Source organism: Gracilinanus agilis, chromosome 5 (assembly GCF_016433145.1).
Source record: "Gracilinanus agilis isolate LMUSP501 chromosome 5, AgileGrace, whole genome shotgun sequence".
Lineage (NCBI taxonomy): Eukaryota > Metazoa > Chordata > Mammalia > Didelphimorphia > Didelphidae > Gracilinanus > Gracilinanus agilis.
Genome location: NC_058134.1, coordinates 209,231,341 through 209,248,888, shown reverse-complemented (window position 1 = coordinate 209,248,888; position 17,548 = coordinate 209,231,341). Strand labels below are relative to the sequence as shown.

At 41.8% G+C, this 17,548-nt stretch overlaps 1 protein-coding gene across 2 annotated transcripts in view; it reads left to right on the top strand.

Moving 5' to 3' along the window:
• The window catches only part of MICAL3 (microtubule associated monooxygenase, calponin and LIM domain containing 3), a 146,307-nt gene extending 129,039 nt beyond the window's left edge, over positions 1 to 17,268 (top strand). For both annotated transcript variants that reach the window (XM_044679348.1, XM_044679347.1), the window contains 3 exons: positions 15,462 to 15,561; positions 15,677 to 15,750; positions 15,839 to 17,268. In XM_044679348.1, coding sequence (XP_044535283.1) covers positions 15,462 to 15,561; positions 15,677 to 15,750; positions 15,839 to 16,023 — 359 coding nt within the window. In that variant the 3' untranslated portion in view covers positions 16,024 to 17,268. The remainder of the gene's footprint in view (positions 1 to 15,461; positions 15,562 to 15,676; positions 15,751 to 15,838) is intronic.
• The last annotated feature ends 280 nt before the right edge of the window (positions 17,269 to 17,548 follow it).

The window sequence follows — 17,548 nt, the reverse complement described above, 5'->3', positions numbered from 1 at the left end:
ATCTCATGGTTAGTTTGACCCTCTTTGGTCAAAAAATTCTGAGGTCTCTTGTTTAAGTATTAATGTGTTACCTCCTTCCTTTAAAGCACCTGCTCTCTGCATTATAATATATAATTTAAATAACCTTTTCAGCCTTTCATTCTCTTTCTATGTTATCCATGGCCCATCCAAGGACCAAAGAAAATAAAATTTCTGAGGATTCTCATTGAAATTTTCCTATATTATTCTTTCTAAGAACATATCCACTTTAGTTTTCATAAACTTGTACATTTGGAAAGACCTCTTAAACCAGAGAGATAACAAATATGTTCTCTTTCTTAAAGCTCCTCATTATTTTCACATTTCTGTTGGGTTCGCTACCAACACAGGAGTAAATTTTCAAGTACACTTTAAATTCCAAATAATCAACTCATTTTTCCCCTTTCTTATTTTAAACCCATTGTTTCCAAAGTTGGACTTTTGTTAAAATTCCCAAACTATGCTTGTTGACTCCCTTTCTTATTCTTTTATTTCATATTCTATTTTTTTAAGCGCTCTATTTGCTCATTTGAGCTCTGCCTAGTTTGTCTCTATCTTTCCTGCAGGAAGATGCCCTTAGCTGAGTGGTTTGATCGGGGCATCAAAGAGTAAAACTCACTCACCTCCATCCCTTGAGGCATTGTGCTAGATTGAATATAGCAACATACCGTGTCATATCTAACACACTATTGTTTCCCAAGATTGCCTAGGATCAAACCTTTTTTAATCTGATCAGCACTGCCAGAGAAAAAGAACAAGTAAGTATCCACTAAACTAACCAGCAGTAGAATGTAAATGAGGGAAACCTTTGAGCCTTTCACTGCATGTTGAAGGCTTACTTGCATTTGGATATAGAGGAGTGTAGTCTTGGGAATACAATGGGTATCTTGGGTCATCCTTGACTCTGGAATGTTGGACCTGGAATATCAGTTTTCCTGGTCCATATCTGAAGCCACTGTATTAAACTTGGACATGGAACAAGTTGAACAGTCACTCAGTTGATGGCATTGTGTTCTCTCATATTTCATTGCATCTGCCTAGTGTTTGAAGCAGAGACTTCTTACTCATGAGACAATAAAAATGGTAGAATCCAAATTAGGAGATTGAAGAAGGGAGGGAAGAGGTTGACGTTGGACAGTATGACCCATCTTCCATTATAATTAGAGGTGGTGGGGACAACCTCAGCAGCCAAGCCTCTAGAGTCTTCCTTTGGCTCCTTTCTCCAGCCAATTCTTTCTTCTTGGATATATGAGAAACTGAAATCCATGACTACACAACACCTGTCACTGTGTGGTGATGAAAATGCCCATGGAAGCCACATGCATTATGGAAGAAGATATTTTGGAAAGCTTGGCACCAATTGCATCAAAGCAAACAGGATTTGGATGCTGTGATTGCACAGAGAAAACCTATTGTCCATTTCAGAATGAACAGAGAATCTAAGGAGAAGGCAAGGAGTTTTATAGATAGTGGCCTCATTCTTAAAACAGAGATCATGGCTTTGTCTCAAAATTTTTTTAAAAATCTCCTTAGCCCCAGATCTTCTAAAAAAAATAAATAAATTCCACAAAGAATTGAATTTTTAACCAAAGTGTTATGGGAGTGTAATCAATTTCCTCTTAGAGATGGGTGACCTTGCAAGATTTTATAATCCTTCTTCCTTTATCACCTCGCCATCAGGCCTAGACTAATCTTCAATATTCATTCACTTCTTCAATAGATAATTATTGAGTACCTTCTGTATGCAAGGCACTTTTCATCTGTCCTTGTTTTTTCTTAAAACTCTCATAGTTTGGATATTTTGTGAAGGACACTTGGAGTGGGGCCCTGGGGAAAATGGTAGACAGAACAGATCTTGGTAATATTTTCTTCCTAACAGAAGATCCATAGACGAAGGACTCTGAAAAAGCTTTGCCTAGCATGTTCAACTCCCACTTTCACAACTTTTGGTGGTCACAAGTAACTCTCCACGGTAGTTTCTTCCAGCTGACTTGCCTATATACCATCTCTCTCTTTCTCTCTCTCTCTCTTTCTCACTTAGGGGCTTTCAAAATTCCCTTCTCCCTTAGCAAAAAAGAAATTTTTCCCTGTGAAATTCCAGGATGCTACAGATTGTTCTGACCTAGACCTTAACACTTAAAAAGAAAGTTTTCTTCATGAGGTATTACAAAGCAGTGAAACCTATTTGCTGCAGATTATGAATGACCATGGCTAAAGACTCCTTGGCCATTGAGTCAATGCCTTTCCCTAGTTCTCCAATGTATGCTATTGGAATGTATGTAAATAAACATATAGAGATTTGTAATTCCTTGCTGTTACTCTGTCCCTCCTGCTGTGTGTGTGTGTGTGTGTGCGCGCGTGTCTTTGTGTTACATTGACTTGGGGGTGGGAGGGCAAGAGGGTTATCTGATCCAGTAATTCTCTCTTCACCAATTCCTTATTATAGACTATTGGGGAGAGTCTTATTACAGTGACATCATCGACTTGCATCTGGGTGGTATGTATAGCAGCATTTCTTGCTGCCACTAACCCCGCTGACATCCCTTCCCTGTCCTCTCTCCCCATCCCTTGCTGACAAACAAGGAGAAATAAGCCTTATAACCAAATGTCACAGGCACAGGCCCTTTTCCAGCTCAAATGAGCGATATTATATTCCAGGCACTCCTTTGGACACAGATACTGTAGCAGAGAATTTTTTAAAGTGGTTTATTCTGCTCAGCTTTTCAAACCAAAATCTGATCTCCCCAAATCTGTCCATCAGTACAGTAGCCAGGTCTTTATCCTCCCAGTTCTATCATACGTCAAAAGAAATGTTTGTTTTGATATTTTTCCCCTGCCCTAAAGGGAGATCCTCTTTCATTTTTAGATATCCTACAAGCTTTATCTTCTTTATAAGATAACTCTAAATTTTTTTTAAGGATCTAATTTCTGAGATAACATATCCTCGAAGCCTTTTTAGGTAGATTATTCTTATTAGAATTATTAGAATATTCTCATTCTTCTTAAAAATATTAGCACAAAATTCCGAAAGTTGAATTTCAAAAGATGTGTGGGATCCCCTTCCCATTGACTTATGTATATGTTCACGTCCCTTAAACACAAAAAGACTCTGTTAAGTACCAAAGTGACAGAGTTGCCCCTTAATGCCACCTGTGTTGGTTCAAGTGTTTCAGCATTTTTTTATTTCTATCTCTAAATCCCCACATTTTCATTAACTTAAAGAAATTTTGAGCCCAAGTGTTGTGTCTCTAGGTTTTGGGTAATTTTCAACTAAGTGCTTCTCAGCAAAACATTCAAATGGCTAATGACCAAATTAATCCTGTAGGAATTCTAATGAATTTTTATTCCTCGGTCTTCAATTAGGTCCTTATCATCCTCCCTTTAAAGATTTTATGCCCAAAGTTCAAGGAAGAATTTACAGGACAAAAGAGGTCAAGGAAGATAATTTTACTCTCCTCCTTTCTCCCCCCAGCCCCATTCTCCAAGAGATCTCCTCTGATTTTTTTTTTTCCCCGTTAAAAAAAATCATTCTGTTGTTCTCATTACAACCTCACATGATCCCTCTCCTCCTTAATGAGCTGCTAAAGAATATCCATAACAATCCAAAATACTCTTCCTTGAAAATCAAGAGTCTCTTGTTATTGTTGAGTAGTGCCCTGCCTCTCTGGGAGCCAGCCCTCCTCCAGTTAATAAACAACACTCTGGGAGGTCATCCCTGGCCGCCTGGACTTTTTAGCACTGTAGAGCTTTTGCTCTCTTTGGGAACATCAGGATCCCTGTTTACTAAATGCTGTAAAAGGGCTGATGCTAAACTTCCAGTTAACATATCCCATTCCCTGTCTAATATCCTCATTAGTCCTTTCTCCTTCTAACACTCAGTGGGATGGGAATGGGTGGGGGGAAAAAAAACTTCCCAAATAAAAACTGGTGGATGAAACAAAGTATTTGAAAAGTCCCTGTAAAATCCATATGTTTAAAGTAAAGCCCTCAGCCAGTGTGACCACTGCCTCACAAAGTCACGCTAGGTGCTTTTTGCCTTCTGCAAAACACTAGATTTTGGTAGATGACACTCAAGAGGCCAGTTTCATGTTCTGGTCCTAACCTAGTGCTTGTTGCATATGTTGGAATCTAAAAAGTTTCAGGGGCAATTAGTGATAATAGAAAAGAACTTTATTTTAAACCCTTACTTTTCATCTTAGATTTTTATCATGTATTGGTTCCATGGCGGAAGAGTGGTAAGGGCTAGGCAACAGGGATTAAGTGACTTCCCCAGCATCACACAGCTAGGAAGTTTCTGAAACCAGATTTGGGCCCAGAATGTGTCCCATCTCTAGACCTGGCTCTCAGTCCCCTGAGCCGCCTAGCTGCCCTCAGCTTCACTCTGGAAACTGATTTCAAGTTTCTTAGAATACCATCATCTTCTACAATGGACAACCATCTATAAAAATAACATTACCACTATGTCCTATGAATGAAACAAAGTGTTTGAAAAGTCCCTGTAAAATCCATATGTTTAAAATAAGGCCCTTCATTTCTCTTGTTTAAAAGACCCTTCTCTCATCCCATTATGATTTTCTGTTTTCCCTTTGTGATACTCATCAACCCTATAGAAGATCCTGGACCATTCCAGATCTATGAGGAAGTACTGTCACTTACCCCAACCCAACAACAAAAGAAATAAGGTTTAGATACTATTCCAAGTTGCCTTCTAAGGTGACTAACTAGATACCACTGACACTGAAGGATCAGGTCGATTTGCAATTGCCTCAGGCATTTCAAACTGGGAATATGTTGTAATTCTCTATTGCCTGAAAAGCCCCTTGCACCCTGAAATGTGCTATAGCACTGAAGAACCTGGTTCTACCTTTATTCTTTACCAGGATGGTCAAAGCATCATTTGGAAATCAGCAGGAATATGAATCCTACATTTCCTTTAGGTAGTGGTCAGTGATGCTGAATTGACATCCTAGGGAAGAATTGCTCAAATTCCCAAGTCTTAGTCCAGCATTGATCATCAAAATCTGTTCTAAAAGAAGACCAATAATATTTGAACTCACTGTGTTATAATGCATTGAAACTTCCCTTTACCAAAAGTCTAAAAGTGGTGGCAAAAAAAAATGCTTTGAGAGTACAAACACTCACCCCGAGGAGGAAGAGATGAGCACAGGAACTCTCAAGCACATTTCTTCTTCTACCCCAAGGCATTATTTCTTGTTTTCTCTCAGTAGTAAGGTGACACCCCTCCCCCCCCCCCCCCCCCCCAGCCTTTGACAGATGAGGCCAGTAAGCAAGCTCTACCAAGGAGAGCCTTCCCATGGAACTTGGGAAGCAGGATCCAGCTCCTCGGGTGTTTGTAGTCCATGCATCATCCCAATTCCAAAGACCCCGGTACTCTTAAGACAGAATTAGTGTAGAGATGTTCTTAAAGGACTGGGAAATAATGTCAGAGTTCCTGATAAGTGCTCTTCTATCCTCCTCTGATTGAGAGTATGTGCACACTTCTTTGCTCTTTGTTCTGTTTGCTTTTCTTTCCTTGTATCTTGGCTTTCCTTCTCTAAGTAAATTACAGATTCTAGTTTATTAGAAAATAGGACATCCTAAAGGCTTCCCAATTCCCTTATATTTTCTCTCTCTATCTCTCTGTCTCTCTCTCTCTCTCTCTGAAAATCCACTTTTGCACACATTTTTTCCCCTTTCGATTTTTTGCTAAGGCATCTCTTCTCTAGCCTTAAGAGCCATCAATTTGGGTATAGATTGGGCATGTCTTGCCAGGTACCTTCATCCTAAACCACCAGATGTTGTCATGGTAACTCCCCTTTCACATGAAACCTTGTAAATTAGTTCTTTCACTCTGTGCCAGGATAGCATTGGGTTTTTTTCCTGTGCTTTCTTCTGGATAGTAGTTTGATTTTCTTAGCCATACCTTGAAAGAGTCTCATTTATGGTCAAATACATATAAAAGCAGATTCCACTGGAAGTCAGGACAGTTTTGTTGGGGAAGTAGAAATGTTTGATTTAACCTCCTGGATAAGTGCATAAAATGTTCCAACCCAACCAAAAGGGGAAGGAAAATATTTTATCAGTCCAGCCTCTTTTTATTCCATATAACCTACACAGCATAAAGAAAATCAATGCAAGCTACAGTCTTTAATGTTACACCAGCAGAGATTTTTCCCATCCCTGGTCACATTACTAATTACAGGTCTGTAGCTGATAGTGATGACACCTGATTTCCAATGATTCACAATGTGAATTTCTCCTGTCTTCTCTTCCCCAAATATAATATATGTATGTATATAGATAGATAGATTTTTTTAACCCTTACCTTCTCTTAGAATCAATACAGGGTATTGGTTCCAAGGTAGAAAAGCATTAAACTAGGTGGTTGGAGTTAAGTGACTTGCCCAGGTTGTATAGCTAGAAAGTATCTGAGGTCAAATTTGAACACAGGTCCTTTCAAACTCCAGGCCTAATGCTCTATCGAGTGTGTTATCTGGTTGCCCCTAATATACACACATACATATATATACATAAAATTTTATAAATACAATTATATATCATTAAATTAATAATATATAATAATTAATAATATATTTATTTTGCTGAATCTATGATTTCAGGGGTACAGGGAAGCCCCAGTGAGGCTTTACATTTTCCCAATGTAAATCTTTAACTGCTCTTGTTCAGTCTTGGGGTACTGAAGGGCTTTGTGACTCGTGCAGTCACATGGCTAGTCCAGCTTTCCATCTACTATCTATCATCACAATCTCCCCTTTTGTATACATAAAGTCAAAAGAATGCTGTCTGAGTAAGTAATCCTGTTGTCTTTAAATGACATTGAAGGAAGGATGATCCTCCACAACTGGTCTGATTTTAAGCCTAGATTCAGCCTGTTACAGAAGGAAGAATTGGTGTTTTTACCATCAGAAACCAAGACAAGAAGTTGGAGCTTCATTCTCAGGATGAAGAAGCTGCCTTCATCCCACCAGAAAACTTGGCTCCTTGTAGGTTGCACTTATTAAGTGCTTCACATGGGCCAGGCACCCACAGAAGGAAGTGCACCCCCTCTCTCCTCTGGAGCATGAGATCAATACTTTAAGATTAATCAGGAGAAGGGGAGCAGCAAGGTGGCTCAGTGGATTTAGAGGCAGGAGTCCAGGGTTCAAAACTGCTTCTCATTCTGCAAGACTCCTCCCACCCTCCCTCTTTCCTTATATAAATTGCTCTTGACCAGTCCAGGGATTCAGGAAGAGAAAAGTATAGGAAATGGGTGGGAAAGTTTCTGCTGGTATGAACTTCCCCCTCCTGACAATGTCACATCTCATTTGGGAGTCAGCTCCTCAGTCTCGATCTTTTAGTTTTTAATCCATACAAACTGTCTTGACTATTTTCCTTTGCTCCAACACTTCTAAGGTGTGTTCCCCAAAGGTGGTCTGTTGTCCAGAACAGGCCCTTCTGAAGAGCTTCTCTCCTTGCCCTTCAATCCCTGAAGCAAGACTTTTCCTTTTGAGCTCTCCAAGGAATTTTTTGACTAGCAACAACAGAAATAGAGGGATGAAAATGACAAGTAAAAAAGAAATACTGCAGGTGATAGGGAGCCATTGACTATAGGGAGGAGAGAGTGACTGGGTGGCACAGGAGAATAAGATGACTGACTACTGAATGGAGGCTGGCCTGGAGTGGGGAGAAACTTAAGGCAGAGAGACCAGCCAGCGGGTCATTCCATAGTCCAAAAGTATGGTGGCAATATCAGAGGAGAAAGGTGGGCATGTTCAAGAGATGTTAGAAATAGAATCAACAGAACTTGGCAACAGATTTGGATATGGGGGAAGGGAGTTTGAGAGTAAGGAGTCAAGGATGGCCCCTAGATTGTGAGCCTGGGAAACTCACTGAGGATGGCAGTGCCTTCATCAGGAATAGGAAAGTTAGAAGATGGAAAAGGTGGGGAGATAAAACGTTCAACAATGGAGATGTTGAGTTTAAGATGTCTCTAGGATATATCCGGTTAGAAATAGCTAAAAAGCAGTTGGAGGTGGGAGAGAGATCAGCAGAGAGGTTAGAACTGGTTAAGTAGATCTGAGAAGTCTTAGGCAAAGAGATGATCATTAAATCCATGGGAGATGATACCAAGTGAAGTAGGAGAAGAGAAGAGGCCCCCCACCCCCCCAGGCAGTCATAGGGAACTTCCATGTTTATCAGCCTGGCCTGGATGGAGACCCAGCTAAAGAAACAGAGAAAGAATGATCATATAGAGATAGAGGAAAGAATCAAGGGAGAGCAATGTCAAAAAAACCTAGAGAAAAGAAGATATCAAGGAAAACAGGAACGATAATATAAAATACTGCAGAGAAGTCAAGAAGGAGAAGGATTGAGAAAAAGGCATTCGATTTGGCAATTAAGAAATTATCAGTACTTTGGACAGAGGCTTGGGATTAGGATAAAATAGGTTATCTAACGTGTAACAAAAGAAATTTACTCCAAAGTTATAACTCTGCTTTAGGCAGACAGATTACTTTATCCCCATACAGAAACATCTGATCAGAGGCTGCCTGCCTTGACATACATGACTATGGGACATCCATCAAGTTTGAGGAACTCCTTTTTTTATACCATAGGAGACTGGGAAACTGTATACCCTAAATAATTCATATTTAAAGTCTGGCTTCCCTTCCATTTAGAGAAAAATTATCCCATCCTCTCTGGCAAGGATTCTAGGAAATAAAACTCTTCCCACACCACCTCCAGACTTATAGGGGGGGAAACCTAGCACACAAAAAGACAGCAGGACAGGTTCCCTTCCTTTCCTGCTCACTATGCTACTACTATTACCACTTTGCTATAGACCCAAACTGAGGCAGATGAAACTGAATGATCCAGGGGATAGGATATGAAATTTCAGTGCATCCCATTGAAAAATGGTTGAAGATATTGAATCATCAACATCCCATATCTGTTTATCATTCAATATCTCTTATCTCCCATTCCTCCAGAATGACAGAGAAATGAAGCAAAAGTTATTACAGGAAATATGGTGCAAGAGAAAGAGAAGCAGACAAATCCTGAGACTCCTGAAGGGGTCAGAAGTGATTCAGCTCAGACCTCTAGGAAGAATAAGGTGGAAAGAGATGACAAAGATTCAGGCTAGGCTTCTGACACAACTGAGAAATAGTGACAAGGTTTGTGGATGTAGAATGTGAGGGGGGAAAGCTACTTCAATGAGCATTTATTAATTTCTACTATAGACAAGCACCGTGTGAGACACGGATGGAGCCAGAAGGTTTAGAAAAGGTCCTCTGCTTCATGGAGCTACAATTGAGAAGAAGGATAAGATTCCTTTAGTCAAGCAAGCATTTAAAGTGCCTGCTCTTTGCCAATCTTTGCTAAGTATTGGGGATACAAAGGCAAAAGTGAAATAATCCCAGTCCAGGAGGAGCTTCCCATTCTAACAAGAATATATAAATATATGAAAAGTCAATAAAGGTCATCTAATTCCATGAAAAGGGAAGAATTCTGTTTCCCTCGTGTACTGACTGCCTCTTACTCTTGTGTCAATAAAAAAAGCACACCTCTCCTTTTTCCCAAAAAAATTCTTCACTCCATCTAAGCTTCGTGTATGTGTGTCAGGCTAGCCCACTATTCTCTGATTCCCTTCCCTACATCCCTCTTCTACCACCTCCTATCTCGAAGTTTGACCTACCTCTTAGAGCCTTCCCTTCCCCAACTTCTAATCACCCCAGCACCAGGGGTACAATACACTGACTTTCTCATGGCTATAAAATATCATCCACCTACCTCTGTCTTCCTCCCTTTGGGCTCATTTCAGAATCAAATCTAAAATATCAGGACTTCTGTTCTCATATCTGTCTCCTTTCCCATTCCCACTGCTCCCACTCAAGGTTTTCCTTATCTCTTATCTGGACTGATATTTTAACTCATATTCCAGTCTCCCTCCCTGCAGCTTCCACTTTTTTTCCTTTATTACCAACTAAAATGTAAACTCTAGATTTCTCATCCATAAAATTAAGAGGTCGAATTAGATGATTTCTGAATGTCCTTCCAGATCTAAATCCTCTGATCCTTCACCTGGCATTCTTGGCTTGTCCATATCTAGCTCCAACCTACCTTGTGCCATATTTGTCTTCTTCACACGCTACAATCTAACCGAAATCAACTGTACAGACTTTTAGTCTCTTCCCTGCCCTCTCCAGCCTTCCTGTGTTTGCCCATGCCATTCCCCACACCTAGAATGAACCCTTACTAAATCTCCACCTGTTAAAATCCTCATCCTTCACAGATAAAAATCTCCTCTATTAAACTACCTCTGATTCTCCCTCCTCTCCCTGTCCTAATCTCATTCTCTTTGACCTCTCCTCTGCCTCTAACCTTTTGGTATATGATATAATTATATTAAAATAATTTGTAAATGAAACAATAATTTGACTAATTCCCCACTAGCATTGTGATTTCTCAAGGACAGAGATTATTTCATTTTTCTTCTTTATGTCTCCAATTCTTTAAAAGTGCTTTCCTCATGTCTCCTTTTTTTTCCTTCCCCCTGACCCATAGATCCAAAAGCTTCTTTCTCTGTAGCACCCATCATTTATTGTCACTTAATGCTGTACTCTCTGCCTGAATTTTTGTTTTCCTAATTTCACCTCTCAGCTTCTCTGCCTATTTATTCCATGTATGCTTTTGTCACTTAAGAAATATTTGTATATCGTGTGAATTCATTATAGGGCGTGTTTTGTCAAAAGGGTGGCATTTTTGTGTGTCTGAGAACAGAGATATTCATCCTCTACTGGTACAATTAGGAAAGTATCTTAATTACGGTTGCGTGTTGGTTGTGTGTTGGTTTCCTCTGCTCTGGCCTGTGAATTTGCACCCTATTCTAATTCTCATTAAGACCTCTTCTTCTGTGCCTTAAAAAGACCCAAAAGTTTGTTATATTTGAATAGGAATTTAACTACTTTTTTTTACCAGAAATACACGTGCTACATTCCTAAAAGAGCAAAGCTGAAAATTATCTCTGCCAGAAGACTGGGTAACTTTTTATGGAAATACTCCCAACTGTCTATTTTTCAGCTTTTGAAATTAGCCATTCATAGCTCATTTCATCTGAAGTATAGCATAACCTACAGTAGCATTTATATTTAATAGTAGATTTTAACCCAAAAAGATCAAAAGACATTATCATTGAAGACACACTATGTTCAGAGTACTCTTAAGGGTCAGAAGGAAGAAGAATATTAAAAAAAAGAAAGAAAGAAGGAAAAAGAAAAAAGAAAAAAAAGTCCCTTCCCTAAGGGAACTTTTAATCTAATTTGAACTCTTTCCCAGTCATCATAGGGAAGTTTAAAGGCTGGAATGTTGGAGAAATCCCCTTCCTTTCTAAGTAGGACCTGCCTTTTCTCATTGAAACCTTTCAGAGTGTCAAACATCACTACATTTTTCTGAGAAACATTCAGATTTAAATCATCAGGCCCAGATTTGTATGATTGGGTCCATTTAAAATGAGACACATTCCTGAAGCGTCTGCTCAGAACTCAGCCCTGAGGGATCCCTCAGAAATGTGGTGTTCTCTACTTGTAAAGACCATGTCGCCATCTTCAGAAGCAAATCTATCCTGAGCTGTATATGTTGTCTCCCTTTTGTGCTCCCGGAGTTCTGTGATGGTCCCTTGCCAATTCCTCCCCTTTCGGCAACCATCCGGGTCTCTCCCGTCAAAGTTGTCTCTCTCCATACCGTCCCCTCTCGGCTGCCCTGTGCCTCTCCTCGGCATGTTAGTTTCTGTCGTGTTGTCAGCTTACATCCCTGTTTCAGTCCAACGGTCCAAATTCGAACAGTCTTCCCCTAGCTTTGGAAATCAAGCCCCCTTCCCACAATGGAAAGCAGCTTTTAAAGGGTCCAATGGGGAGGAAGAGAGGCTGGTATTGTCGAGAATGGCAGTATTGACTGGGGAGGCGGGCTGCATTAGACCCAGTTCAAAGCAATGTTAACTTCAGACCCCTGAGTGCCATCAAGAAGATTTGGGGGATACCCCTGCTGACCTACTGAGTTCTTCTCAGTAGGAATGATATTAAACTTCTCTCCTACCTCAGACACACCTCACGCTGAGATCTTTGGATCTAGATTTAAATGTATATCTAGTTTGCTTGGGTTTGACTTATTTCAACCTGCAAAATCAGAGATCTTTCCTAGATTTATAATTTGATCTGTCCCATGCAGCCCTCACCCAGATAGACTCAAAAGTACACAATCCTACCCAAAACATGGGTATATGAGAAATAAAAGCTCAGCATTTGAGGCCTGACAGCCCTTGGTATTGTAACATCTGAAATCTTCAACATTACTGTAGAAGAATTAGAAACTACCCTGTCACAATGGAGGAAATGTGTATGTTCTTTGGGAACAAATCTCCCATTCCATTTCTAAATATTATGTTATACTCACTTCAAAGAATGTTCTGCCTGACCCCTTGGTCTACTCTTGTCTGGTTTCTTTGCTGCTTTAAAAAAAAGTAAGGAAAAAAAAATAAAAGGACTTAATTCATTTGTAGACTTGTTTCCCTTGTTTCTGCTTCTCCATTTTTCGTATTTTTTCTTTTCTTCTTATTGTTCCTTTCTTTCTCACTTGTATGCTTTTTGTCCTCTGCTTGTCTTTTATTTCACCTTTTCCCTATTCCTCTCCATTTCCAAATTCCTCTTTTTTTCTACTTTTCCTGCTCCTTGTCTTTCTCCTCCTTCTTGTTTGGTCCTTTTGAAGTTGAGCCCAGTGGCGGGACACCACGTCGTAGACCTCCCTCCTTCTGCCCTTGCTGTGTCCATGAAGGTAATGTAACATGATACAATCCCATCCCCACATCCACAGAGAGGGTCCTAGCAACCTTAGTCCACCAGTGGCCCGATCCCCAGATGTTTCTCTTTTCATTTTCCCTTTCCCTTAAATCCCAGTAATGACCCTCTGTTTTAACTTTTTATGACTGTGGCAATTTCTCACAAGGTACAGTATCCCTTTGACAATATGGGGGGAGAGGACTAGAATACGGGCGTGGAGGCTGAGTCTTTTTTTGGGGGGAGTGACAGTGGCTGCTCTATAAACTCGACCCCTCCACGGTACGCCGGGGCATTTGATTTCCCTGATCTTTCTGAGGAAGCGGGAGTACAGGGGAGAGACCCTCTCCCCTGTATGACTGCGATTTGCATCGCTGACTAAAGGAATACTGTGTCCTTACGAAGACTGGTTTGCATAAACATCCTTAAATTAAGGTCTTTAAGAAAAACAACAACCAACTTTGTACCCCGTGTCTTGCTGAGTGTATTTTTGAATTTGTCTAATTTGGCGTCTGTTGTGATAATTGTCATTGCCAAGGCATGAGGGGAGGGAAAGGGGAGAATGTGATCATGACTAACCTCGCTAACCTCTTCCTCCGCTTTCCATGGCTCTCACATTGACTTTCATCCACCCTCCTTTTTCTCATTGGCTGTGAACAATCTCGACTCCAGTTCATGAGGAGTGTCCACTTTTCACTCAGTTATTTCTCTGTATTGGGGAGATGGGAAAGGAGACTTCTCCTGTACTTTCTCATGACTCTGCCACACTCTCTGTAGAGCTTGCATGCCTCAAGGTCCCATCTCCCCGTGGCTCGATGGGCAGATTGTGCAGAGATGCCCAGAAAGGAATGCTTGGAACTGAGCACGTGGCTAGATTAAAAGCCAATAGCCAAGTCTATTGGGTTGGGTGAGGAGGGCATTATTCCCCTGAAGACTTGGCCAAGCATTGCGGGTCTGTAAACATGGTGGGAGCCTTAGTCTTGTGGAACGGGAAGCCCCTGGTAGCAAAGTTGCATGTGCGAGGGAGCAGAGCATGGATGCTAACTCTAACCACTCGTGGGACTGCAATAGTAGACTTCTGCCTTTCCAGAGGTTAGCCACCAAGTAAAGACCTGGCTATAACAGCTTTTACATCAAGAAAGCAAAAAAGAATTGTTTATGAATGATGTGCCTAGAAAGTTACACACGGAGAGTCTAGGAAAGCAAGCAAGAGAGTTCAAATTATTGTGCCCTTGGGAAGAAGGATGTGTTGATCAGAGGAGAAAAGAGATCTCCTAAGAGAACACTGAGTAGTTCATCCCAGAACAGGTTAAAAGGTGTATTTACTGGTTATCACTAAGATGACAGTATAGTTTTTCTATAAAGAGTAATAGCCATCCAGGTGAGCCATAAGGGGAGGGATAGGGGCTGGACCTCCAATTTCATTGGTACAGGGAACTCCCAGAGGAGGAAATTTCCTTTATCAATGCAGGTTAGAGAGCATTGCCAAGAACAGTAAGAAGTTAATTGGTTCGCCTGCAGGCAGGACTAGAAACCAGATCTTCCTGGTCTCAGCACAGCTTTATCCACTCTATCACAATCAGAGAATGGAAGAAAAACTTTGAAAGGTCCCCAGTCCATTCTCCAGGCTTCAGGTACGACTATACTTAACACTGTCCCAAATATAAGAATCCAATATTGCTTTTTCATTATTTCAAAGAAAATCCTTTTCTGAGTTTTAGGTGAACCAATTCTAGTGTTTAATAAGCCTGGCAGGTCAGCTTACTTTTCCCATACTTTATGCCTGTGGTCTGAAGTGCTTCCCTGTCAAAAAATTCTTCCTTAGAGACTTCAACTACAATTTAAACCCATTAAAATTGGAGGTTTAACTAAATATGATCTGTGATGGCCATCCTAGGTCAAAGACACATTTGTTCTCCAAGAAAATGTGCAAACAGGACTTAGAATTGGATTCAGGATGCTCCTTTCATCCATCTCTAATATCCGCCAAAATTTCCATGCACTTTGTGATAATATTGCTAAGGTGGTAGCCAAACCTGGACAGGCAAAGGGCCCTTTGGTGGGAGAAGTTGGAAAAACAGTCAACAGCAAAAGTCATCCTGTGCAAGAAAAGCCATCTTATTATATTAGGGAATCCATGTAGGTGACTCGGAGAGATAGGCAGAACAGGGAAGATTTGGCTTTTTCTTTGTTGTTGTTGGGGCTGGGGGAAGATTTTGTTTGGTTTTGGTTTTTGTTGGATTTTTTTTTTTTTAAGGAAATTAAAGAGGAAACCCTTGAGCTGGGTTGGGACCAACAGAGACGCACAAATAAATTAGCCAAGGCTAGGTCGGTGGTCAGAAGGTCTATCAAGTGGAAATCAAAGAATATGGGAGGGGAGGGGGAGTCGATGTCAGAAGGCAGTCTCGGATTGGTTGAAGGGCTGAGGGGTGGGCTCAGTGTTTCTGCAGTTCTCTTCTCATCCTGTGTGTTGTAGGTAAACTTAACAGATGTGGCTTGGAAGTGTTCCAGCAGCTCTTGCTTGGCTCTCTTTGCACATTGGCCCCTGTGTTGTCATTCCAGCGAGCTGGACTCACGGGGACTTGGCGGCTGATTCCTTGTGTCTTTTGGCAGGCATGGGGAAGAAGGATGATCCGAAGCTGATGCAAGAGTGGTTCAAGCTGGTACAAGAGAAAAATGCCTTGGTGCGCTACGAGTCGGAGCTTATGATATTGTGAGTGATTCAGGGGGCAGCGGGAAGAGCAGTCTGTTGAGAGCAGGAAAAAAGAGAGCCGTACCCACCGATGTCACCATTTTTTTTGTCTTTGTTCCTCTCGCCCACTTTTCAGTGCCCGGGAGCTTGAGCTCGAGGACCGGCAGAGTCGATTACAGCAAGAGCTCCGGGAGCGGATGGCCGTCGAAGGTAAAAAATAAAAGCGGCCGCGGGCTTGGCAGGCGGGCTCGTTCTCCCCCTCGCCCTCTATTTATACAGTCTTTGGCTTCCTCCGCAGACCACTTAAAGACGGATGAAGAATTATCGGAAGAGAAGAGGATTCTGAACGAGATGTTAGAGGTGGTAGAGCAGAGGGACTCCCTGGTGGCCTTGCTCGAGGAGCAGAGGCTGCGAGAAAAAGAAGAAGACAAGGACCTGGAGGCCGTCATGCTGTCCAAAGGCTTCAACATGAACTGGTCTTGAGTATCTGCTCGTTCTTGCTGGTCTGTCTTTGCTAGCCATTTGGCCTGGGCTGGGCTCTTCCAGAACCCCCGAGCTAGAGAAATCTGAGAAGGTCTGGCATTTTCTGAGAGCATCCTTTCAGGGATCCACGTGCCTCTTCATCAGTGGGATGGAGCTTCGTGTGTTTTGGGGGGGAAACCCCAACTAAAGTTGATTTACCGGAGGCAGTTCGGCCGCCCTGGAGGACCTGGCTCAAGGGGCCCATCTGGGAAATATGCACAGGGAGAAGGAAGAGCGCGGGCGATGGATATTTGTTTTGGAAAACCCTCTATCCTCCCCAGTGGACCACAATCGATCCTTTTCCCATTTCCTCTACTAACCTGTTCGATTAGAGAAAGAAGCAAAGAGACTCCTTTGCTGGCGTCCCTTCTGCTGTTGCAGGGGAACCTCAGTAGCCATTCATCCTGTCACCCCTTGAAAGAAACCTACAAAAAAAAAAAAGCCTCCTCTAAATCCACACCTGAAAATACCCAAGAGAGTAAAAATGCCTGGGGTCTAGTCATCTCTCCTGGAGACTGAGAGCTCTCTGGAGGGGAAGGAATCCTCCAGAGGTAGCTGTGGGAGGGATGAGGCTCCCTAAGGGAATGGCCCAACACTACACAATTCAGAGAATGTTCCTTTAGAGTGTGTGGCCCCAGCATCCCCCAGCCTAGGTGCTTCCCTGGGCAAGAACCCTGGGCCTGGGCACTGCTGCCTCTTTGTTTTGAATTGCAACTATTTTGACACTGGAAAAGACTGACTTTGAGGGATGGAAGGAGTCCAGGCCCCAGGTTTCAGACTGCAATCGAGGGCTGCCTCAGGACAGAAGGTTATTGACACTGTTCAGTACTTTTTAAGTTGGCAAAGGAGAATGTGTTTTCCTTAATTTTTTTTCCTGTGTTTGCACAATGAAAATGAAGCAAAAAGACCTGACAGGACCCTCGGTCACTTTGAACCCTTCTTTTTTTTGGGGGGGGGTCAATTAACTTATTTTTTTTTAATACTTGAAAAGAAGCAAGTTTGCTTTTTATATCTTTACAAGGAACACAAATCATCCAGTGCTCAAAGGAGGGAGGGCCAGACGTCTGTCTTACATCATCCGTCATCTGAGCAGCAACTGGCTGAAGTCTTGGTTACATGCATCTATTTATTGCTGTCCTTCATGATGTTTCTACCTGTTATTCTGGTTGGCTTCGGGGAATAGAACATGACCCTGTTGTGACCTCGTTTTTTCTTGTTTTCTCTGATGGCTTGTTCCGTGCCCTCGTGTGTGTCCCATCTTGGACCCATGCCTTCTCTGCCTTGGAGAATAGCACATCTCCAGGACCCAGCTTTCCCTTTCCCTCCGTGCTTCAGACTGGCAAGTGGGCAATAGTCATGGGTCAGAATATATTTCAGTGAATATTCAAGATGCAAAGCCAAGATCATGGCACCAGCCTTCCGTCCCCTACCCCTTCCCATGGTGAGGTCCTGACTCTGAAGAAAGCTGCTCTTCTCCTAGCTGGCA